This window comes from Xyrauchen texanus, chromosome 48 (genome assembly GCF_025860055.1).
Source record: "Xyrauchen texanus isolate HMW12.3.18 chromosome 48, RBS_HiC_50CHRs, whole genome shotgun sequence".
NCBI classification, from domain to species: Eukaryota; Metazoa; Chordata; class Actinopteri; order Cypriniformes; family Catostomidae; genus Xyrauchen; species Xyrauchen texanus.
Genome location: NC_068323.1, coordinates 6,212,402 through 6,236,497, shown reverse-complemented (window position 1 = coordinate 6,236,497; position 24,096 = coordinate 6,212,402). Strand labels below are relative to the sequence as shown.

General features: G+C 42.1%; 2 protein-coding genes across 11 annotated transcripts; one reads left to right on the top strand and one right to left on the bottom strand.

Moving 5' to 3' along the window:
• Positions 1-3,692: 3,692 nt before the first annotated feature.
• Positions 3,693-9,505, top strand: c48h19orf44 (chromosome 48 C19orf44 homolog). 2 transcript variants are annotated; one of them, XM_052122014.1, is made up of 9 exons: positions 3,693-3,767; positions 4,011-4,118; positions 5,729-6,337; positions 6,429-6,708; positions 7,834-7,898; positions 7,972-8,389; positions 8,748-8,837; positions 9,006-9,172; positions 9,359-9,505. In XM_052122014.1, the coding sequence occupies exons 2-9, from the start codon at positions 4,011-4,013 to the stop codon at positions 9,440-9,442; spliced, it is 1,821 nt and encodes a 606-aa protein (XP_051977974.1). In that variant the 5' UTR covers positions 3,693-3,767; the 3' UTR covers positions 9,443-9,505. The 2 variants fall into 2 exon arrangements, with proteins under 2 accessions (XP_051977974.1, XP_051977975.1); XM_052122015.1 differs by having other exon boundaries at positions 3,715-3,753.
• LOC127639788 (calcium homeostasis endoplasmic reticulum protein-like) lies at positions 9,467-23,626 on the bottom strand. 9 transcript variants are annotated; one of them, XM_052122010.1, is made up of 20 exons: positions 22,634-22,826; positions 22,430-22,465; positions 22,080-22,221; positions 21,685-21,882; positions 20,606-20,775; positions 18,020-18,157; positions 17,765-17,916; positions 17,416-17,527; positions 15,464-15,553; positions 15,148-15,361; positions 14,605-14,765; positions 14,073-14,508; positions 13,481-13,725; positions 13,154-13,287; positions 12,963-13,049; positions 12,656-12,802; positions 11,004-11,108; positions 10,808-10,902; positions 10,047-10,232; positions 9,467-9,854 (listed from the first exon to the last, which is right to left on the bottom strand). In XM_052122010.1, the coding sequence occupies exons 4-20, from the start codon at positions 21,698-21,700 to the stop codon at positions 9,817-9,819; spliced, it is 2,526 nt and encodes an 841-aa protein (XP_051977970.1). In that variant the 5' UTR covers positions 21,701-21,882; positions 22,080-22,221; positions 22,430-22,465; positions 22,634-22,826; the 3' UTR covers positions 9,467-9,816. The 9 variants fall into 9 exon arrangements, with proteins under 9 accessions (XP_051977970.1, XP_051977964.1, XP_051977967.1 ...); XM_052122004.1 differs by lacking the exons at positions 21,685-21,882; positions 22,080-22,221 and adding an exon at positions 23,437-23,626 and having other exon boundaries at positions 22,689-22,862; XM_052122007.1 differs by lacking the exons at positions 21,685-21,882; positions 22,080-22,221 and adding an exon at positions 23,437-23,626 and having other exon boundaries at positions 13,487-13,725; positions 22,689-22,862.
• Positions 23,627-24,096: the final 470 nt, after the last annotated feature.

Here is a 24,096-nt window from a genome sequence, read left to right as displayed (position 1 = left end):
CTGCATTCACACTGCCAGCGACACGCAGTGACAAAACGACCTTATCTCATTCATTTTAAATGAAAGCTGGCGACTTCCATCAAAATGAGCGATGGCGACCATTGGCGACAGGATGTGGGCGTGTTCAGCAGAGTTGAGAAATGTTTAACTTTATTCAAATGAAGAGTGACTTTCGGGAGCGACAGCCAATACGAGAGACGATGGTAAAGCTCACGTGATCCTAATATTTTAATAATTATATTAATTGTATAGAAACACTTTAGACTCTCCATACACACCACTAGCGACCTAACCACCAGTCACTGGCAACATGCAGCGACAAAGTAGCTGGCAGTGTGAACGCAGCTTTATAGAGCACTGCAGGCCAATTGAATAAATGATGTGGCTAAAATTGTATGTGTGTTGGTATGGATGTCAGAGTCTTGTTTGTCACCTCTCACACACCTTACAGTCTAGCTGATCCCACAAAAGCTCAATGGGGTTTAGATCCGTAACACTCTTTTCCAATTATCTGTTGTCCAATGTCTGTGTTTCTTTGCCCACTCGAACCTTTTCTTTTGGTTTTTCTGTTTCAAAAGTGTCTTTTTCTTTGCAGTTCTTCCCATAAGGCCTCCTGAGTCTTCTCTTTACTGTTGTACATGAAACTGGTGTTGAGCAGGTAGAATTCAATGAAGCTGTCAGCGGAGGACATGTGAGGCGTCTATTTCTCAAACTAGAGACTCTGATGTACTTATCCTCTTTTTTAGTTGCACATCTGGTCTTCCACATCTCTTTCTGTCCTTGTTTGAGACAGTTTTCCATTTCTAGAGAAAGCAGTTTCTTTTTTGCCATTTTTGGCCTAATATTGACCTTAAGACATGCCAGTCTATTACACACTGTGGCAACTAAAAACAAACAAAAAGACAATGTTAAGCTTCATTTAACGAACTAAATAGATTTCAACTGTGTTTGATATAATGACAACTGATTTTCTAGTACCAAATTATCACTTTAGCGTGATTACTCAAGGATAAGGCATTGGAGTGATGGCTGCTGGAAATGGGGCCTGTCAAGATTTGATCAAAAATGACTTTTTTCAAATAGTGATGGTGCTGCATTTTACATCAGTAATGTCCTGATTATACTTTGTGATCAGATGAATGCCACTTTGGTGAATTAAAGTACCAAATTCCCTCCAAAACAGCTAAATCTGTACATTATTCCCAACTTTTGGCCATCAGTATATGTGTGTATTGAGAAATTTGTGTGTAAAACAAGTGGCATTTTTGAAGCTGCAGCTAGAGACCTGGATGAGCTCACAGATACTGTTACATCATACATCAGTTTCTGTGAGGACATGTGCATCCCTACTAGGACATTTTTATCATTCAACAATGATAAACCATGGTTCACAGGAAAACTCAGTCAGCTTCATCATGCCAAAGAGGATGCTTACAGGGGTGGGGATAGAGTCTTGTATAATCAGGCCAGGAACACACTGAATAAGGAAATCAGAGTTGCTAATAGAAGTTACTCTGAGAAGCTGGAAAGCAAGTTTTCAGCTAACGACCCTGCATCAGTGTGGAGTGGCCTAAAACAACTTACTAATTACAGGACTCTTATCCCCAACCCTGTGGTGGACCAACGACTGGCTGATGACCTGAATGTGTTCTACTGCAGATTCGAAAGGCCCAATTTCACACCCCACACCCACTCTGACCTTCATCACACACAAACATCAACACCTCCTGCAACCCCCCCCCCCCACCCCCTCCTGCTACACTACCTGCACTCAAGATCTGTGAGGACGATGTGTGCCGTGTCTTTCAGAAGCAAAGGTCAAGGAAGGCTCCAGGCCCAGATGGCATCTCACCAGCGTGCCTTCGTTCCTGTGCTAACCAACTGGCCCCCATCTTCACTCAGATCTTCAATAGAGCACTGGAGCAGTGTGAAGTCCCATGCTGCTTCAAACGCTCAGTTATTATCCCCGTCCCTAAGAAACCCAAAATCACAGGACTTAATGACTACAGACCTGTCGCCCTGACGTCTGTGGTCATGAAGTAATTTGAGAGACTGGTGTTGGCCCACCTGAAGGACATCACTGGACCCTTTCTGGACCCCCTTCAATTTGCTTATCGTGCAAACAGGTCTGTGGATGATGCAGTCAACATGGGATTGCATCATATCCTGCAACATCTGGACAGACCAGGGACATACGTAAGGATCCTTTTTGTGGACTTCAGCTCGGCTTTCAACACAATCATCCCAGCTATTCTCCGGACTAAATTACACCAACTCTCTGTTCCCCCGTCTATCTGTCAGTGGATTACCAGCTTTCTGACGGACAGGCAGCAGCTTGTGAGGCAGGGAAAATTCACTTCCACCACCTGTACCATCAGCACTGGTGCCCCCAGGGATGTGTGCTCTCCCCACTACTCTTCTCGCTCTACACCAATGACTGCACCACCAAGGACCACTCTGTCAGGCTCCTGAAGTTTGCAGACGACACCACTGTCATCGGCCTCATCCGAGATGATGATGAGTCTGCATATAGAAGGGAGGTTGAACAGCTGGCTGTCTGGTGCAGTCAAAACAACCTGTAGCTGAACACGCTCAAAACAGTGGAGATGATTGTGGACTTTAGGAGGAACACCCCATCATTGTCCCCCCTCACCATTCTAAACAGCCATGTGGCAGCAGTGGAGTCATTCAGGTTCCTGGGCACTACCATCTCACAGGACCTGAAGTGGGAGATACACATCACTCCATTGTGAAAAAGGCCCATGAGTTGATGTACTTCCTTTGCCAGCTGAGGAAGTTCAACCTGCCACAGGCACTTTGATACAGGTCTACTCAGCAGTCATTGAGTCTGTCCTCTGCACTTCAATAACTGTCTGGTTTGGTGCAGCTATGAAATCAGACATCAGAAGACTACAAAGGACAGTTCGGTCTGCTGAGAGGATTATTGGTTGCCCCCTGCCCCCCCTTCAAGAACTATACACTTCCAGAGTGAGGAAAAAGGCTGGTAAAATCACTCTGCACCCCACTCACCCAGCCCACTACCTTTTTGAACTGTTGCCTTCTGGCCGGCGCTTCAGAGCTCTGAACACCAGAACTGTCAGACACAGGAACAGTTTTTTCGCTCAGGCTATCCATCTAATGAACAATTGAGCAATAATGATGTGCAATACACAGTTTATGTCTATTTATATTATCCAACATATCCACTTCTGCCATTGCTCTGTACATAATATACTGTATTTTTGTTCTTTATATAACAGATTGTATTAGATTTGCACCACTGTGTGTATGTGGGTGTGTATGAAGGTGAGTGTATGTACGTATATGTATAATTATTTATTTTTTATTATTTTTTGTTTTAATTACCTATGTCTTACAGCTGTTTTTGGTATTGTTTGTATTGTTGTACACTTGAAGCTCCTGTCACAAGACAAATTCCTTGTATGTGTAAGCATACTTGGCAATAAAGCTGATTCTGATTATAAAAACAACTGGCATTTAAAGGGTTAAAATCCTGAAACTGAATGAATATTTGGTAGTTATGATCAGGATTGATGTTGGTTAAAAATAATCAGTGAAAGTGGGAAATTATTTGGACATTTTTGTCCTCTAAGGACCTCAGAGTAAATATTTTAAAAGGACGCACAAGAGTTAAAATACGAGCTTTTCTTTATCCGATTACTTCCGCTGACGTCATAACGCTCGCGACGTTGCCAGGGTGAACAGCAAGCTCGCGCGTGGCGTCTGCAGCAGGTAAACATTGCGAAGTGAGTGTTGACACTTTCTGTATAATGCTGTTACAAAGGTGTAGCCTCTTTGGTTCCTAGTGAATAATGCTGTTTGTGAGCTATATCGTATGAGTTTGCTATGCATGTGAAAAGGCAAGCATTGAGATCGTTCTACGACATTAATGTTAATTATTTGACGCATACTGTAAATGCAAAGAGTCTCAGCTATATTTGACTGTGTCTCTAGTTTAACAAAGAGGTTGTGTTGACTGTCTCTTCCAGATGTGGACTCGTGGAGGACCGAGGAGTTCCGTTCTGGACCGGGCAAATGCTCTGCTGTCCGGACAGAGAATTTCAAACACTGGGATCTCGAAGGACAAAACAGACGTGGTGGGGTTTTCTTATATAAATCAACCTGAAATAATGCTTTTACATAAACCTTGTGCTTCAATTTAAAACATTTACTCAGAGGTCCTTAGAGGACAAAGATGTCAGAGTCAAAAACTGCCATAATGATATTATTTTCCACTTTCAGTGAGTACATTTTTTTAACCAACATCAGCCCTGATCACAACTACCAAATATGCTTTCATTTTCAGGATTTTAACCCTTTAAATGCCAGTTTGTTTATATAATGCCACTGTTGTTTTTACACACACATTTCTCAATACACACATAATAAACACACTCTGACATCCATATCAACACACGCACACTATTTTATCTACTTAATTTATTCAGTTGTCCTGCAGGTCTCTATAATACAGCCAACAGAGAATAGGGGAAAAGCTTGTATTTGCTCCATAGGATAAAAATGGCGCCATCTGGTGGAACATATTAAACATGTAAATTGTGTAGGCGGAGCTCCAGAACGAAAGCAGAATATCATAGAATTCATGATTTTATGCTTTAATGGCACTGGGTTCAAATATCACAGATTTAATGGGTTTCAATAGGGACATTTTTGGCCTGAATGTCCTGAGTGTGACTATTTTGTGTACACAGTGTTTTATAGATGTATTATAGGAACTGAGGTTGAAATATCAAAATTCCCCCAAAGGTACACACCTTTGGCAGAATGTATGCCATTGGCATTAACACAGCCAAAATGATCTAAAAAAACAAAATGTCTCGAAGGTCGCACAAATGTTAAACTTTCCCGTTCTTAATGTGAACGATAGATTAGTGCATGTTATTCCAAAGAAAATGCATGTGTTGCCTTCACAGTCTTTCATAAACAGGCAAAAGACTTGCTCCGGCTATAAAACGACAGTTCTGCTGATGTCAACTAGCCCACTTGGTTCGTGTAAGGCGCGCCATCTTGAATTTTACATTGACATTTATGCATTTGGCAGAAGCTTTTATCCAAAGCGACTTACAGAGCACTTATTACAGGGACAATTCCCCCGGAGCAACCTGGAGTTAAGTGTCTTGCTCACGGACACAATGGTGGTGGCTGTGGGGATCGAACCAGTGACCTTCTGATTACCAGTTTACCAGTTATGTGGTTTAGACCACTACACCACCACCACCAATCCACTGGGAATTAAAATGAGGCTGAGAGGGGTAGACTTACCATCTCTTTAATGGCACGAATGGTATAAAGCTCCAAGATCACATCTGATTTTCCACGTGTTGTCTCGAGTTTTAGGTCTTCTGAAATTTCTTGTAAATATATTTTTTTCATTGTCATGCCCGTAAAAAATCAAAGCTGCTGTGAATAACGTAAAATAGCTATTTAGTCATTATTTTAGGCTACCGTTGTATGTAATGTCCCCTTTCTAAAATATTGGTGAGTTAATGCAGTAATTTAAAATTAGAAGATGTGCCAATAATTGCAAACATCTATCTGTCTATCCATCTTACAAGGTTTTTAAAAACGTTTTTAAACTTTCAACGGCAATGTTTATCTTGACAGAATTTGCTTGTCTAGTTCACATGCGTATGGTGTGTTGAAGACGTGAACGCTGTTCTCATAAGGAATGCTCTCGTTTATCCAGGGAAACTCCGGAAAATTCATACCACAGGCCAGACAGACCCAATTCCTGGAACTGAGCAATGTCTCCTCACCCTCGACAAGCCAAAACCTGCTTGATCCTACAAAGACGACTTTGGAGAGTTTCAGCATGGGTGGCGGGAGCCGATTTCTGAAGAAGACCTCGAAAGACGCCACAGGAGATAAATTGTTGTCCACTCCTAGTGAAACTCCTGCTAAAAATGACGAATTTAAGTTAATACCTCAACGCAATTCTCAGAGCACGGCTTTGAGCAGACTCGCGCTCATCGAGAACCGCATTAAGAATCAAAAAAGCAAAGGCGATGCCCCTGGAATCGAAACAGATTTCTCAGAACCTCTAGAGACGCCTGTATCTGTCCAGTCCAACAGCGATCTGATCATGACGGGAAGCCGTTTCCTGAAGATGACGACAGTGTCCGTTCCTCAAGAGCAGAAGTTTCCTGAGAGAGCAACATTGGACAATATACCAGGTCTGATTGAACGTAAAGGAAGGAGAGTAAGTCTAGACAGCGATGAGCAGGACATGAAGAGACTTTTAGGAGATTCTTTGAGTTTATCAGAGAGTTCACAGCAAAATACTGCAAGGCAGAGGGTGAGTAAATAATTACAGCATTTTCATTTTGGAGGGAACCATCCCTTGAAATCATGTCGCATGAAAAAATCTCCTCTTCGTCTCTCTCTAGTCATACAGGAAGACTAGTGAACAATCTACTCTACCTTCACCAGCTCCTGAAAGACATAAACAGCAGCATCAAGTACTTCGCAGACTCTCTCCATCCCCGCCAACTTCACCTAAACCTCCATCCCCCAGCAGACCCGACTCCCACAGGGTCAGATTCACCGAACGATCGGTATCATCTGAATCGAGTCACAGTGAGATCCGGTCGCTGGACGATCTTTTCCCTGTTCCTGCCGTGTCTGACGCTGATGACACTCTGAGCGAGAGGAGTTCAGCATCTGATGGTACATTACCTGTCAGGAATCACGATAATAAACGTTTTAGTTTATTATTAAAATATTATTGATATTGTCAAGCCGGTTCTCGCCTCCTCCTTTCCATTGACTTCTTTACACTGGTTCCGAAATCCAGGAAGGAGGAGGGCTACGCCGTAGTAGAGTTCTCGCCACTACCGTCCACCCCAACGGAGCAGCCGCGGCCATCTGCCGGGGGAGGAGGAGCCCGGCCACCTGGAAGCGGACGATGGTGCCGACCACGAGGGGAGAAGGGGCTCCTAACCGACCGCCTGGAGTGGTCAGGGCCGCTGCCAGGGGCGGAGGAGTCCCCTACCAGCCAGTGAAACGCGGTGGGGTCTGAGGCTGCCAACCGCCTGGAGCGGGAGAACCGCTGCCGACCAGAGAACCGCTGCCAGGGGCGGGGGAGACCCCTTCTGTTCCCCAAGAACGCGGCAGGGTTTTCCGTCCACCAGGGGCTGGAGGTCTGCCTCCAATCCGCCCTGAGAGGTGCGGCTGACGTCCGTTAGAGGGTGGAGGAGTGGCTGAGAGCCAAGCTACGGCGTATCGGAGAACTGGCGAGTAATCAAGCCTCCGAGAGGGGTAAAGGCCGACTGCAGAGGATTGTCCGTCATGTGTGTTTGAGTCTTCTTTTTCAGTTTATTATTAAAATATTATTTATTGACAAGCCGGTTCTCACCTCCTTTCCATTGACTTCTTTACACTGTATAAATAGAAAACTGAAAAAGGGAATAGCTTACCTTGGTTCCAGCTTGTTTATCAATGTGTAGTATGTGTACAAAGAGCCTTCTTTACAAATGAAACTCAAATGTAAACATTAAGTTCAAGACTTATATTCTAAGCTAAATCAAGTTTGCAAATGTGAAACATGTAACCAAAAATATTCGTTCTTGCCATTAGAGTATCAATTTTATTCCCCCACCTTTACAATGGGGTTGAGTTGAGGATCCATCTAGCAGACAATAATGTAAATTAATGATGCAATTTGGCAAATACTGTGCAAAATATTGGTTCATTAGGCAAATGATTCCCTAAAAAGAAACGCATTGGCTTACAAAAGATAATTTTGAAGAGTTTCTCTGAATAAATACTTGTTTCTTTACATTTTCTCCACAGATTTCAAACTTAACGTAATGACACTGGGCGATCTTGCTCCTATACCGTTAAAAACAGCTGAAAAGGTGCGTTTAACCAATGGCAGATGTGTATATTCTTTTTATTTGATTAAGCTAATATTAAGGTATTTTCCCACAGAAAGAAACAGAAGCCAGACAGGAAGTCAGGAATAGGAAGTCCTCTACAGACATCGCTCGGGTCTATTCACCAGCCACACCAAAGGAGCCATCAGCAGACTATGAAAGTGATTTTGAAAGCGAGATCCCATCCGAGACAGCAAAAAGCGCCAGTGAGATCTCCGAAAATCTCACAGATGATGACAAAGATGCCTCATTGGTCAGTGAGGCCAAGTACAGCTTGTACAAATCCAAGGAAGAGGATGTGGACCACAGTTTATCAGAAACATCACGGTCATCCAAGGATTCTTACTCCGATACTTCTACAAGATCCAGTTTTTCCAATGCAACAATCACACACAGTCGCAGTCCTGACCGTTGCGTGAAGGAGGCTGCGGTACAAACACAACCAGATGGACTGACGTACACATGGTCCTCAGGTAGGTTTTCGTTATTTGTTAGTGAAGCACTGCTAAGTTCAATTTTGAAGGGGGTATCCCGCAAGGCTATAGTTTAGGACCTTTTTTTGTTCCGAGAGACGTTTGGTTAGATCAAGGGTGGGGAACCGTGCTCCTGGAGGGCCACTGTCCTGCAGAGTTTAGCTCCAACCCTAATCAGACCAACCTGAGGAAACTAATCATGGTCTTGATTACTTATTATACTAAATTTAAGGGCAGGTGTGTTTGATTAGGGTTGGAGCTAAACTCTGCAGGACAGTGTCCCTACAGGAGCAGGGTTCCCCACCCCTGGGTTAGATGAACACATGAAATCCACCCAATTATGTCTGATATTTCGTAGGTATGGCCGCTGTTGGTCCATCAGTGGGGATGACATATGTGGATCCCGCACCAATAGCCACTCACACAGTCAGTGCTGAAGCCATTGAGAGTAAGTATATGAAGTACACACAATGCAATGTTATTCGACTTGCACGTCATCGATTATGCTATGTTAACAACACGTGCTAAATCTATCATCACAACACACCTGAAAAATATCTCTTTGGACAAGATTTCTCTCAGAAGTGAAATGGCTCATTATCTTTCATGTGGTCAGGTTTGACGTCGTACAGTCCTGCTGTGGTTGCACTCAATGACATGTTACGGCAGCAGTTAGCGCTCACCAGAGCGTTCATCGAGTCCACCAGGCATCATTATACGTCAGTGCTGGACTCATTGGGCCCTGCAGACTACAAATACACCACACTAGATGACACTAAAGAGGTAAGTACTGATTTTACTGCACAGATAAATGACTAAATGCCAAAATGTGATGGATACTTGCCTGAATTCTTTCCAGATAATCAGTGAAGTATGCTCATTCATTTTCATAGTCGTGCATTCACGCTTTCGTTCTTCATCAATTTCTTTCATGCTTTGCTAACAGGATCTCTTTGTCTCTTTCTCTAGTTCATCCGTGCTCACAGACCACCTAAACTGAGCATTGAAGACGCCCTAGAGGAAGTTCTACAGGAAATGAGGGACTATCATTAAATTTGAACGAACGGTCTATGAGTGTTATAAATGAACTGTCCAGAGACCTCGTTCAGCCAAAACGTACTGAAGTAATGTTCATGCCATAACGTGCCAAATTAAAATAGTATTTTTCTTTAACTGTTCGTTGATGCAGTCCTTACACAAGACAAGAAACAATTACATAAGCACAGTTCCAGTTGTTAAAATGTCTTTATTTTCCTTGTACGGAGTCTCAGATTGAGGGCAAGTCAAATGCACCTCAACTGTTGTGGTTATTCTGACATTTTCATTGATCTACAATGTGATCTGTGATAATTTTACTATGAAAAAATTTTAAATAAAACCGCTTAATGTCATCTACAGTAAAAATAGAGCTGTTTGATTGATGCCAATCATTCTGTGCTTGGCGGCTCCTGCGGGTCGTTGCCAACTGGGGACGAAATAGAGAAAGAAATGCCAGGAAATTAGAATTATTAACATCAAAGAATAGCTCACTAAAAAATGAATGATTATTATTCTCTTTCTACTTTCAGCATGAGCAATATTAATTGTGACGTTCGCCTTAGAAACGTAATATAGGCAATACCCTATAGGCATCCATGTATCCCAATACTACAAATACCTTTCTCTCGCGCTTTCATTCTTGCGACAAAATTGTAGCTTTTGTTTCGTCTATAATTAACATATGGGTCATCCAGCGCCACTCCCACTCCTTTGTACTGGTCCCACTTATCCCGAATGTCTCCTCCTTTGATGGGGTCTTGAATGCCCTGTTCTTTAGCCCCAAGCCCTCCTGAACCACTCCAGCCTACAGGAATAACAGAGAAGACCGTTTTCCTTAAACACTTGACTTCCACTGCCTTGTCAGAACTGATATGGATAAAAGCTCCTATAAAAAGCACAAACCAACAGTTCCAGCTCTCAAATCTGATTGGCCAAGGAGTGTTATAAAAATAGCAGTAGCACATATAGATGTGTATCACTTTGCTTCTCCATTCTTGTTTTAGTGGTGGGGATTTTAATTCATCACTCGTTTCAATGATCTTTCTTTCCTTTAATTACCATTTCTGGAGATTACAGTTTATGCCAGTAGGTGGCGACAAACTAGCACATTTTATGTAAAGAGTGAATCCGGTATGATTCATCTAGTAACTGATTCTTTATAAAACACTGAGTCATTTACCACCAAAAACAAATGCAACTGCACAAGAATGATTTGTTTATTTTAAAGGAATACATTCAAAACACTGATTTGCTCACAAACAGAAAAAAATTAGTTCGAAAGCAGTGTAGGAAACCGATTTGTGCTTGATGCTATAGCTTCTTTTTGAAAAAGTATAGAGAAAAAATTCACAAACTACAGAAGGATACCAGATCACCTACCCATTTTCATGAGCATCTGATGACCCTTGTTCTCCTCTCCCAACCTGAGGTCAACAGGTACCGTCACCAGGCCTGAACCCAAACCAGATGTGGAGCTGCAGACAGACAGTTTCTTATGTCAAGGGCATGTTAAATTGTTTTTTTTAAATGCTTCTCAAAGTTGGACTGGACTTGAGAGGCGGCAGAAGACACTTACGGTGATGTAGGACTGCGGGATTTTGTGGCTTGGCACTTCTTTTCTGGAGAGTGTGATCTGGAGCGGGAACGGCTTCGGGATCTGGAGCGGGAGTGACTGTGGGTCCTATAGGAGAAAGCAAAATACTAAGACCCAACTGGTAGGTAGGGCTGGGCGATATGGCCAAAATTGTTATCACGATAATCTTTTTCATATTGTTCGATATTTATCACAATATACATTTACACATTGCACTTTCTTTTTTATTTCAAAGTTTACGGGAAGAAGAAAAAATTAATTCTAAACAGTCAAAATAGTCTCTACAAAACTGCACAGGGGGTCCAGAGATGGCCAAAGCAGTGTGGTCTGCGGGATCTTTTACCAGTTTTACCAAGTTTATCAATTTAAATGAATGTTAAAGATCATCTGTTTGTTCAGAGTGACAGCAGTCCAGTATTTGTTGGAATATTTTTACATTAAAATGAAATAATTTTTATATTTCTTTAGATTCAGATACTCAAGTATGGGGCATAGAAGCCCTTGTGACTGTGGAATGATGCTGAATGGGGGTTCAGGGGTGTCCCGAGAGAAAATTTAGAAAACGTTTTTTTTTTTTTTTTTAAATGTAAACAAACATTTGTACATTTTCATTAAAGTGAGAGACTCGTCTACCAACTAGTACTTTTAGTCTTTCCTTATCCATTCCAGACATCTAATTAGAACAGAAATCGATTTGTTTATTATTAAAGACTCGTAACATGCTGATTAATAAAGATACATTTAGAAGGGAAAAACGTTTTGATCTAAAAGTTGCTTTGAAACCATGTTAACTCGTGCGGCGCTTCGTCTACACACATGCAGGGAAAAGAGGCGATGCATGCGGAGCGGGACAGGGCAGAAATGATGCATGTTTGGTGCTAGAGAACAATATTCAAGATTACAGCGCAGAAAGCTCAGAGCTGTTGCCCACATCAATGTTGTTCTGTTGCGCTCTTCACTAGAGACGATGAGAGGACGCAACCGTTGTCGTGAAGTCTTGCGGTGCAAATGGAATCAATCCGGTGTCCGACGTAACCTAATTGTTAGCAAGGCAGCTAGCATTATCAAGTTCATCCAGTCTGACCGTGCTTTACCACTGGTGCGTTGTGAGCGTAGCTGAGAGAGTTTCCAATTAATTCCTATGAAAGCCGAGCGACATGATCGCAAGGTGGATCGTAGGATTGGTAGCTGTGCGGAGCGAGATCTCTCCTAGCGCTGTGAGCGCCTTTTAGCGGATTTTGTCCGCAACAGTGGAAACGCAGCCTGAGAAAGCAAACTGCTTGTGTTTTAGCGACACGCAGTAAATATCGCAAATTCCCCAAAAGCTTATCGTGGAGTTTCTTTATCGTGATATATATCGATAACGTTTTATCGCCCAGCCCTACTGGTTGGGTTTAAATGTTACGGTCAACGTGAAATGCTGCTACCCCATTTTACAGCCTTAATTTAGGATGGGTCTTCACATTATTGGTCAGGAATTGGTCAGATGGTAAACAGTCATTCCATTACATACCCCTTTTTTTTATTTATTTTTATTAACACCGTTAATGACATGCACAGATGTTCACAATAACACATGCATTGTGTATTAAGATGGAGTAAATTCCTATTTCATGATGTTCGAAGTCGTTTACCTTGAGCGAGATCTGGAGTAAGAGCGGGATCGAGAGCGGGATCTGGAGTGGGACCTGGAGCGGGAGGATTTTGAAGATCTGGAACTGGAGCGTGATGAGGATCGCCCTTGACTGTGCGACCGACTGTGAGAGTGACTCCCTCGAGTGCTGCCGGATAAAATGGTAATCAAAACAATAAATGTAACAACAATGGGAAAACGATGATAATCTGGTTTGATTACAAACAGATGTGGCCATTAATAATAATGATATCTAGAGAGCATTTTACATGAACGTTTAATTTATTAACCGATTTTATGTTCCCCACCTGTTGCGTTTGTCTTGTTCTTTTTTTCGCCTCGCTCTCATTTTGGCTCTGAAGAACTCGTACAGTCCGTTCTGTTCCCAACCCTCACTGGAAAAAAAGAGGAAAAATATAATTAATGAAAGAACTTAAAGAAGAAATTTGAGAGAAATCCCCCTAAAATTACAACAAAAGAGCAATAGTGTTTGTGTCACCTGTTTCTGGGTCTGTCGTGAGATGGAGGGCTGTAAAACGCCTTTACAGCAGCCAGAAGACGGTCACTAGGCGGCATTGGGGGAGGCAGACGAATGTCTTTGGGGTCCAGAGGCTTGTAGTCATGATCTTCAAGCTGTTATCAAAAACGAAACGTCAACATTTGGACAAGACTGCCAAAAACCTGAAGACAATGCTTGTCTGGGAAGCCATTAGTTGTCAATAATGTTCGTTATGCTAATGTTCGTATAATATCCTACACTTAATTTCCCGAATCATTTATATATCAACTTCCTTTTGATCTTTTGTAACACGAAATGAAAAATAACCTTCACCAGTGGTGCCATGAGTCCTGCGGGAAGATCGAAATAGGGAACGTTTGGGACGAGACTGGGGTCATCCTGATTGACATGAGCCGGGTTCTGTCGTCTCATGTGAGGAGCCTGACCGTTAAACCCATGAGGAGGGGGGCCGAAATCAGGGTGCTGGTTAACGCCCCATGGAGGAGGTTCAGACAATCCTGGAGGAGGAATCCTTTGATTGGGGGGGTGATGATGAGGAGGTGGACCGAGCTCTGACAGAAGAGTAACGTTATATTATATAACATGAAAACAGCAAATATTTCACCTGACCCATCTTTGGTAAAACAATGTTTAAAACAAACTGTTTGCAAACAATTACAACTTTTGTGTCGTTTAATTGCGTCAGACTTCATGTGAACAGTCCTCAGTCACGAAACATGAGGGGAACGAATTTTGGTTTAAACTGTTCGTAAAGCTATCCACCTTTGTAAAGAGTTGCTTTTCAAGAGTAGAAACAGAAAACAGGCAATTCGAATCATCATGGCGCCACCCAGTGGCTGCTCATGAAAACTGTAGAATTTCACGAAATTTTTCATACAAATTTTTTCAAAGTCCTCACCTGCTGGGAAGTCTCCTTGTGGGTAGTCAAATTGGTGTGGAGGATACGGGGGATGGTCAAAGTAATGTCGGGGCGGAAACTCGTCCTGCATGAATCGCGGCGGGAAGCGGCCGAAATTATGAGGGGGCGGGTGCTGGTTAAACGGTGGCTGTTGATGAGGAGGAAATGGCCCGCGGAAGTGTGGCGGATGCTGCATGTGGAACGGAGGTTCCCTCTGGCCCCATGGCGGGGGTTGATCTGGCTGGTTGCTCCATGGTGGTTGATCAAACTGGCTGCTCCAGGAGGGTGGACGCTCGATCTGGGCGCTCCAGGGGCCTCCGGGGCCACCGTCACGAGGGCTTCTCCAGCCTGGGTCCCTCTGCTCGTTCCACATGCCCTCATGGTTGTTCCAGGGTGGACACGGGGGTGGTGGGGCTTGAGTGGGGTCAAATGGCGGCTAGAAGCGGACAAACAATGCAGTCAATATGTGTTCATATATAATAATGGGTCTCTATTGATTTGCAGTATTTCCAAAAATCACTGTCCCACTCACGGGCTGTTGTGGGTTCCATGGAATGTTGTGCTGCGGGTCGAACCAACCCAGTTTAGTGGGTCCCTCAATTTCAGAGGGGGCTGAAGGGCTTGAGTCTAGTGGTTTGTTCTGAGCACTATCATATTCACCAGGAGGACCAGCCATTGGATGATTCAAGTCTCCTGATGACATCATAAGTCAAAAATGGCAAGAAGTATGACATCACAGCCAAGAATGACATCGCAAGAACTAGATTATTAAAGTTTGTTACTGATGCCCTTACAAAGGTAGTGAATGGGGTCCATTTTTGGAGGGTTTAAAGACAGAAATCTGAAGCTTATGATTTTAGAAAAGCACTTACATTAATTCTTCTGTTTTAACGTAATGTATAATTTGAGTAAAGGTAGTTTAAATCATCATTTTGCGTGATTATGGGGTTTAACGCGCTACGTTAAACCCGGAATATTCCTTTAAGGGTGTATGTTTACATTTAAACATTTTGACAATTTGTTAACATGATTCATAAGTGACCATGTTTGTGTGTAGAATCTAACAGGCGTTTACCCGTCTGAGAGGTCATGGGCATTTGGGACTTCACTTCAGTGTCTGGAGGAGCTAACTGTCCAACCGCAGCCACGGCTGCTACAGACGTCACATTCTGCTGTTGCTTCAGATTGGCTACAAACTCCACATGCTGCGTCTTCAGTGCCTGAATCTGCTGCTGGAATGCCATCTGGACGGGATGCACTACTGGAGCATACTCTGTAATTAGCGACGCCTGGTGGAAAACCAAAGACGTTACAACAATACATGCAAAATACTTATGTGTTCGGCTGAGAGATTTATTAACATGGTAAAAACATTGCTGTATCAGATGTACCTGATACTGTCCGAGACCCAGAGCTGGACTTTGAAGCTGCTGAATGGTGATGTCATCGAAGTAGCTGTTCCTCTCCCACAACTGCAGTAACTGAAAATGTCAATGTACCAGAACAGTTGAAGGTATTGTAGAGCAACACATACACGAGAAATACCATCAAATCAGCCAAATGTCAACTGTGTAAACAAACCCTCACAAGGCCTTTTATCAGATCCAGTAAATTGCTCTCTTTTGTGGTTTTGATCTATCACACTTTCTTTTCTATCTATCTATCTATCTATCTATCTATCTATCTATCTGTCTATCTGTCTGTCTGTCTGTCTGTCTGTCTGTCTGTCTACAGCTGAAATCAGAAGTTTACATACACTTTATCCAAATACATTTAAACTCAGTTTTTCACAATTCCTGACATTTAATCGTAGAAAACATTCCCTGTCTTTTCAGTTGGGATCACTTGCTTTATTTTAATATTGTGAAATTTCAGAATAATAGTAGATAGAATGATTTATTTCAGCTTTTATTTCTTTCATCACATTCCCAGTGGGTCAGAAGTTTACATACACTTTGTTAGTATTTGGTAGCATTGCCTTTAAATTGTGTAACTTGGGTCAAATGTTTTGGGTATCCTTCCACAATCTTATCACAATATGTTGCTGTAATTTTGTCCCATTCCTCCAAACAGAACTGGTGTAACTGATTCAGGTTTGTAGGCCTCTTTGCTCGCACACGCTTTTTCAGTTCTGCCCACAAAATCATCAGATTGAGATCAGGGCTTTGTGATGGCCACTCCAATACCTTGACTTTGTTGTCCTTAAGCCATTTTGCCACAACTTTGGAGGTATGCTTGGGGTCATTGTCCATTTGGAAGACCCATTTGCGACCAAGCTTTAACTTCCTGCCTAATGTCTTGAGATGTTGCTTCAATATATCCACATAAGTGTCATTCCTCATGATGCCATCTATTTTGTGAAGTGCACCAGTCCCTCCTGCAGCAAAGCACCCCCACAACATGATGCCGCCACCCCCATGCTTCACGGTTGGGATGGTGTTCTTCGGCTTGCAAGCCTCACCCTTTTTCCTCCAAACTTCACGATGGTCATTATGGCCAAAATTAAAATGTTTGTTTCATCAGACCAGAGGACATTTCTCCAAAAAGTAAGATCTTTGTCCCCATGTGCACTTGCAAACTGTAGTTTGGCTTTTTTATGGTGGTTTTTGAGCAGTGGCTTCTTCCTTGCTGAGCAGCCTTTCAGGTTATGTCGATAGAGGACTCGTTTTACTGTGGATATAGATACTCATCTACCTGTTTCCTCCAGCATCTTCACAAGGTCCTTTGCTGTTATTCTAGTACTGATTTGCACTTTTCGCATCAAACTACGTTCATCTCAAGGAGACAGAATGCATGGCCTGAAGTGGCCCGAGCATTGAGCCTTGTGGAACTCCGAATGTACAAGGTATTCTCTGAGAGATTGTTTCACCTGTTTTAACTGATTGTGTACAATTTCTTAGATGATTATGATTTTATAGCAATACTACTTACTGATAAATAGGAATTGTGTAGTTTTGTTACAAGAAGTGTGTGATTAACTATCAGAAGCTTTACAGAAATCTATAAATATTGCACCGGTCATTTTAACTGAGAGTTGTACGAATAAATTCAGTGAATATGTTTGCTTATGAAACCAAATTGATGTTCATTTAACAGATTCTCTTGTTTAAGATTTTTTCAAATAATATATCTGTCTATCTATCTTTTCTTATCCACCCACCCATCCATCCATCCATATCCCTTTCATTTCTTCTATATCCATCATCCTTATCACATCAGCCAAAAAAAAATAAAGTTTGTACACAGTTTTGAAGCAGCAGGACAATTGCACTAACTTATAATTGATAAAAAAGAGCACAAGTACATTGGTCAAATATCAACCAACAGTGATGGATGAACACACCCGTGTGATTTTCTGCTGTTTGTCCTCTTCCACAGCCAGAAAACTGGTGCAGTAAATGGGAACCACGACCTTCTGTAGAGCCGCCAAAAGATCTTTCTGATTCTTCCTCTGACTATGGATAAAAAAACCGAATGATTGGTTTTTAAATACCACCACAAATTACACCAGAGACACCCTGCCACATAAAACTAAAACAGACCTTGTGTAACCCTTTTCTCTTTTCTAATACAATTTTTAGCCACTAGGGGCAGCAAACAGAATTGAGAAAATGACTGTTTTCGAACTGCTTTCCTGAATACTCCCACCATCTGAAATTGGTCGACAGACATACTGTCAGATTGTGTCTCACCAGTGATGCAGGACGTCATTGGTTAGATAAATTAGATGTAGGCGGAGCTCAAAGTGTGCGTCATCTGCAATGATGCGGTTTCTGAGGTGAGATGCCAACAGCTCACAGTGCTGTGGTGTCTTAGCGTTATTAAACATCCAGTTCTTTCCGGCCTACAACAGAAAAACTTATCAACTTTACAAAGAAAATATCCTTTCTGCTAAATTTCTAAATGTACACCTATCTAACACATCATTTAAATGTTTTGTCTAGTACCGAGATGGCATCTTTCGTGCAGGTGTCTATGATCGGCTGAAGCAGGTTGTCAAATTCATTTGTGTCCAGTTGTGTTTCTACCAACAGTTTTTGCATCTGTTGCTCCATCGCCAGAGAGATCGCAGCTGCCACCTGCTCCTAAAACCACAAAACATATTTCATTAACAGAATAGTGTTAGAATTAAAGTGATAGTCCACCCAAAAAAGAAGATTCTCTAATTTACTCACCCTCATGTCATTACAAACACCTGTAACTTTCTTTACGCGTTGATGGTCGCTATGAGAGAAACTCGTTCACAGTGCTGCAAACAGACTTCTCTCACTTTAAAAATGGCTAAATGCATGTATTCCATCAATAAATATTATATTGCACATAATATATTCTGTTACATTGTTATTGTTTAACTGCATAACTTGTACTATTTACAAGTATTTACATTGATTTGTTGAACACATGCTAAAAAACAGGTACTGTCTCTTTAAGAAAACTGGCAGTTCTATAAAGAGTGTCTGTAACTGACTTGAATGGATTTATCTCATCCATGTTGTCTGTGGTTATAATGTAATGTTTATTTTTGATCAACTGGCTATAAAGAACAGAAAGGATATTCAGAGAGACAAATGGATTGCGTGGATCTCTTCTTTGGACACACGGAACGAGACAGAAAAACGTTTAATTACAACACAATGCTCAAAATTTCTTCACCACAATACTAGACAAACACTGCTGAAATCTATTCAGATTACCAACTAGTGGCGTATCATAGACATTTTAGTCTCATAGCACAAAATTGTTGCAAATGCGACTGATTTCCTCTCATTGTAGTAGAGTGTTGCCCATAGAGTCAAAGACTGATCTTGAGATTTAAGAATTGATGCTGAGATCCTTCCAATCAAGGCCACGATGCATTGAAAAATCCATATTTTTGCCTAGTCATATTCTGTATTAACTTTAAGAAACAAATGCAAAGTATATGAAAAATGCTCCTAAATAAAAACAAGCCCAAATACAATGTGTAGACCTTGATGGCAATAAATCGACAACCGGCTGAACCGTCAAAATAATGGTTTAATGAAAACGTAAACAAAAAGAAACAACACAAACGCACACACTGCAGCTGCAAGTCACAGCCTAGCCATCCTCTTCATCACAATTACGTTTTAGACGATCCACATGAAACGAGACAACGTGACAGATGCACAGGGGTGCAAAAAGTTACGATTTTTCAGCCATGAAATCAGAGACCCTCTGTAAAACAGTTAAAGGATGGGAAAGGAGGAGGCGAGAACCGGCTTGACGATATAAATCATAGTTTAATGGAAAACTTAAAAGACAACACAAACACACATAGCCGGACATGTCCGCTAGCGATCTCTCTCTCCGCACAGCCCTCTGCAGTCGACCTTTAAACCTCACGGAGGCATAATTAGCCTAATACGGGACCGGGTGTGTAGGATCACGACCCGGCCCGCCCTCCCCACATTCCTCCCTCGTTCTCTCAGGCTGGGGAGCCCCGGCCTGGCGTGCATCCTCCCCTTCCCCCTCCCCTTTCCCTGGGGAGGGCGCCTTCAGCTGACTGCCGGCAGGTCATCCCCATCTACCTGGGCGAGGGAGGGACGAGGGAGGGACAAGGAGGAAACAGAAATGATTAAAATAGGAGGGTACTCCTGTAACAGTGTAGTACCCCCAAAAAACTATACAATTTAAAAGAGGATAAAGGCCAGCATGAGGCGACAGTGAGAGAGAGAGGAGAGAGAGATGCAAAAAAAAAAAAAAAACTTACTCGCCAGTTCTCAGATACGCCGCAGCTTGTTCCTCGGCCACTCCTCCACCCTTTGTCGGACGACAGCAGCGCCTCTCGGGCGGATCCGAGGCAGTCCTCCAGCCCCGGCGCATTCTCGGGGACTAGAAGGGTCTCCCCGCTCCTGGCAGCGGTTCTCTCGCTCAGGCGGTCGGCAGTGAGCCCCTCCCGCTCACGGTCGGCGGTCTTAAACCCTGCCGGCGTTTCAGCGGCCGGTAGGCGACTCCTCCGCCCCTGGCAGCGGTTCTCTAGCTCCAGGCGGTCGGCTAGGAGCCCCTCCTCCCCTCGCCATGCTGGTCGGCGGCAGATGGCAGCGGCTGCTCCGTTGGGGTGGATGGTAGTGGCGAGAACTCTACTCACGGTATCCCTCCTCCTTCCGGGTTTCAGCACCAATGTAAAACAGTTAAAGGATGGGAAAGGAGGAGGCGAGAACCGGCTTGGCGATATAAATCATAGTTTAATGGAAAACTTAAAAGACAACACAAACACACATGACCGGACATGTCCGCTAATCGATCTCTCTCTCCCGCACAGCCCTCTGCAGTCGACCTTTAAACCTCACGGAGGCATAATTAGCCTAATACGGGACCGGGTGTGTAGGAACACGACCCGGCCCCGCCCTCCGCCCTGCCACACCCTCTTTTTGAAATCTAAACACAAGTGGCCTGTAAATAATAAGGTGTAAACAGGGATGTGTCTCATCTGTACACGCATCAAAATACCAGGTGTAAATGCTTCCTTTGATGTTGCAACAGATGTTACTGGCTGTATGAGGTGAAAGTACCTGTCTACGGCTCAGCAGATGTTGTTCCTGCTGCTGCAGGTTCCACCGGCTCTGCTGGATCAGTTCCTCCATGGAAGGGGTGCTAGGAGGGATCGGTGGAGGAGGAATATTCGACATTGCTGGGGGAACTTCTGGAACATCTGTAGCTGCTGATGACCCGCAGAGCACTGCTAGAGACGACAACAAACACATGTAGACGATGAGCCAAGACTACAAGCATGAAATAAACATGACTTCTATGTAAAATAACAAAGGTCTGCCTGTCGGTATGAACAAGTGTTTGTCAAATCTGGAGCATGGGACTCTTTTAAATGGACATTTTTAGAGCAAATGCATTCATCATAAATCATGCATGCTGGCTTGATCTCCCTGTTTTTCCTTGTTTGCAAAGAGTCTAACGAAAAACTAGAACAAAAGTGGAAAAAACACATTTTAAAAGGGGATACAACATACAAACTTGAAATAAAGGAACCAAGCAAAGAACCCAAAGGGGAAAGAACAATTGTTTCCTGCATTGTAATACTTTAAAACTTAAAAAATAATGATTAATCCAGCAGCTTTGCATTTGCATAAAAAAAGAGCTTGACCGATATTCTTTTTTAATGACCGATATAATACTGGCTATTTTTGCGTATAGGTATCCGATAACCGATATGCATAAAAGCTTTTTCTACAAATAATGAATTTGAATAGGCAAAGCCCCTCATTTAGTCTAATTAATATTTAAAATGTTTGGTCTTATGCGTCCAACTTTATCAGTAAACCGATAAACAATTTAGTGGAAAAGTGCAAATATGGGTTACAAATATCGGTCAAACCGATTATCGGTCCATCTCTAAAAATGAACCAAAAATGTGCAGAATTCCCTAATCATAAGCTTGAACAATTCATGCTGGCTTTAGCGAACACCAGTAAAAGAAAACTGCCAAGTGTTTTGCAAAAGGGTTTTAATGTTTCAACCAATCACAGGCTTAAGTATGTCCATTTCTATGACTGAAAAGACATATGCAAATGTCGCTCAGACCGAAATTAAAGGGTTAGTTCACCCAAAAATTTAAATTCTCTCAAGATTTACTCACCCTCATGGCATCCCATATGTGCATGACTTTCTTTCTTCTCCAGAACTCTAATGAAGATTTTTAGAAGTATATTTCAGCTCTGTTGGTCCTCACAATGCAAGTGAATGGGTGCCAAAATTTTGAAGCTCCAAAATCCACATATAGGGAGGATAAAAGTAATCCATACGACTCCAGCGGTTTAATCCATCTCTTCAGGCACTATATGATAGATGTGGGTGAGAAACAGATACATTTTAAGATATTTTTTTTTATCTTAAATTCTCCTCCTTGACCATATGAACGAATAATGTGAGTCACCAAAAACAGAAGAAGAATATAAAACTAAAGTGGAGATTGACTGAGCAGTGAGGAGAAATTATAGTAAAAACAGACTTAACTATTGATCCGATACTCACCCACACCTATCATATCACTTCTGAAGATATTGATTTAACCACCAGATTCATCTGGAGTACATTTATTATTGTGGCACTTCAAAATGTTGGCACCTATTCACTTGAAACATGAAACATTCTCCTAAATATCTTCATTCATGTTCTGCAGAAGAAAGAAAGTCAATCACATCTGGGCTGGCATGAGGGTGAGTAAATTATGAGAGAATTCTCATTTTAGGGTGAACTGTCCCTTTAAATTTAAATAAAGTTTCAAGCAATGATGACGCAGAACAACTCCAAGAATACCAGGCAAAATAACAGGGTTACTCTTTGAAAATGCTTCTGATCATCGGTCTGATAAAAATAAATACCTTCCATTTTATATTCATCATCGTGACTTGAAGAATCTATAAGGAAGAGAAGCATACCTTATAATACAAGTAACATTTCTGGGCATGTAGCTGTCAATTTGGCATAACTGGATGGTTGCAAATGTCGTCATACACATTTCCATCGCATATTAAAAAAGCCCTAAGTAGAAAATGTTAAAAGGATAGCGGAGTTTTTTGGGTGACCTGTCACTGAATGTACTCATTACGGTTCATGTGTTTTGCTTGTTGATTCTCGTACGTTGTTGCTTTTCATTTGCCAACTTGTACTTGTAATAGCTGAAATATTCCCCTCCGAAGAGGAACGAGAACTTGGGGTTGTCCTTCTGCTTGTCCATGGTCATCTTCTCAAACTCGGGTCCATTTCGAGCGACAAACTGTGCGAGCTTATCGATGACATTACGCAGCTCATGATCTGATGGAAAACAACAGATGGCACAAAGAAAATAACAAAAGTGAATTTGTGTATTACATTCTGCAACACTGAACATCTAAGAAGTGACCCTAAATCTTCACTTACAATATATAATGTCTGAGGAATCTCAGTTAATATAGAAAACAAAGCTATTTCCTTATTATCTTTTACCAAAAACTGTTTAAATGTCTCTCAAAATACTACATAACTTGCCCAAACATGCACAATTAATCAGTGACCAATTATAAACATAGTTCAAATCTTTCATCAGCACCCGAACATTTAACAAATATCAGTTTAAAATGAATTAATGTACTTTATTTGGACAAACACCTTTATTACATAGATATCAGTCTGTTTATACTGTTTATAAGCATAGTCTATATGCTAAGCACAACACATAGCTTATGTAGATGCAACATTGGACACTTTATTCAAATGAAACGGCCATTATAACGTTAAGAGTGTGTAAAATGTTCTTTTAGGTGTTAACTGTGTGTTTACTGTTTTTGTTTTTATTGTTATTGAATGAAATTGCGCAACACACAGCAGCCTCACGCGAGCCGATTCTCACCTTCTGGCGGTGTCGAAACATCCATTATTTCGAGATTACTCGTTAATAAAACACTGAAATTAATTTATAGCACACTTGAATGGCATTAGAAGAACAGAAAAATGAAAAACATGTTTGTTTGTTTTTTTGTTTATTTCAGTTTCGAAGATGGAGCTACCGGAAACACACTCCTGATGACATCCGGCGGCGAGAGGGACGCGCGCATGCGCTGTGTTGACCACTTTAGTAGAGCTGTAACGTCACCACGCCGCCTGTTGGCCACATGTCTTAGCGGTCTCTATTCAGAGTCGTGATGTGTTTTCATTCTGAAGATGGTAATGGCACACCACCCATACTATTACAACTTCTGTCAAATGTGTCTCTATGGCAGAAACAGTATGAGTAGTGTGGTAGTATGCAATTCCGAACACAGTTGTCAACACTGTGTCACTGATTCATTTGCTCTGAGATACTCTCAATCAGAGGTGGACTCAGGCTGTCTGTGAGGCAGGGGCGATAATAATAAAGTGGGCACCAGGTGCATGTGGTGGGGCACCAGCGTGCAGAAATGTGTGATGCATTTATTGGGAAACAGTTCCAAACCCTGGTTAAGATTAAAATAGTTTTAGACAATGTTGGCAGCCTATATGGCACTGCATCACATTATCTCCACTGGAAGGG

Bases quoted from the DNA above. Each gene is read 5' to 3' on its own strand.
- c48h19orf44 (XM_052122014.1), top strand. From the start codon at position 4,011: ATGTGGACTCGTGGAGGACCGAGGAGTTCCGTTCTGGACCGGGCAAAT. The intron at 6,709-7,833 runs GTACATTACCTG...TTTTCTCCACAG, and splicing joins GAGGAGTTCAGCATCTGATG to ATTTCAAACTTAACGTAATG. The intron at 9,173-9,358 runs GTAAGTACTGAT...CTCTTTCTCTAG, and splicing joins CACTAGATGACACTAAAGAG to TTCATCCGTGCTCACAGACC.
- LOC127639788 (XM_052122004.1), bottom strand. From the start codon at position 23,461: ATGGATGTTTCGACACCGCCAGAAG. The intron at 13,288-13,480 runs GTTATTTTTCAT...TTTTGATAACAG, and splicing joins TCATGGCACCACTGGTGAAG to CTTGAAGATCATGACTACAA. The intron at 9,855-10,046 runs GTATTTGTAGTA...TTTCGTCCCCAG, and splicing joins AATGAAAGCGCGAGAGAAAG to TTGGCAACGACCCGCAGGAG.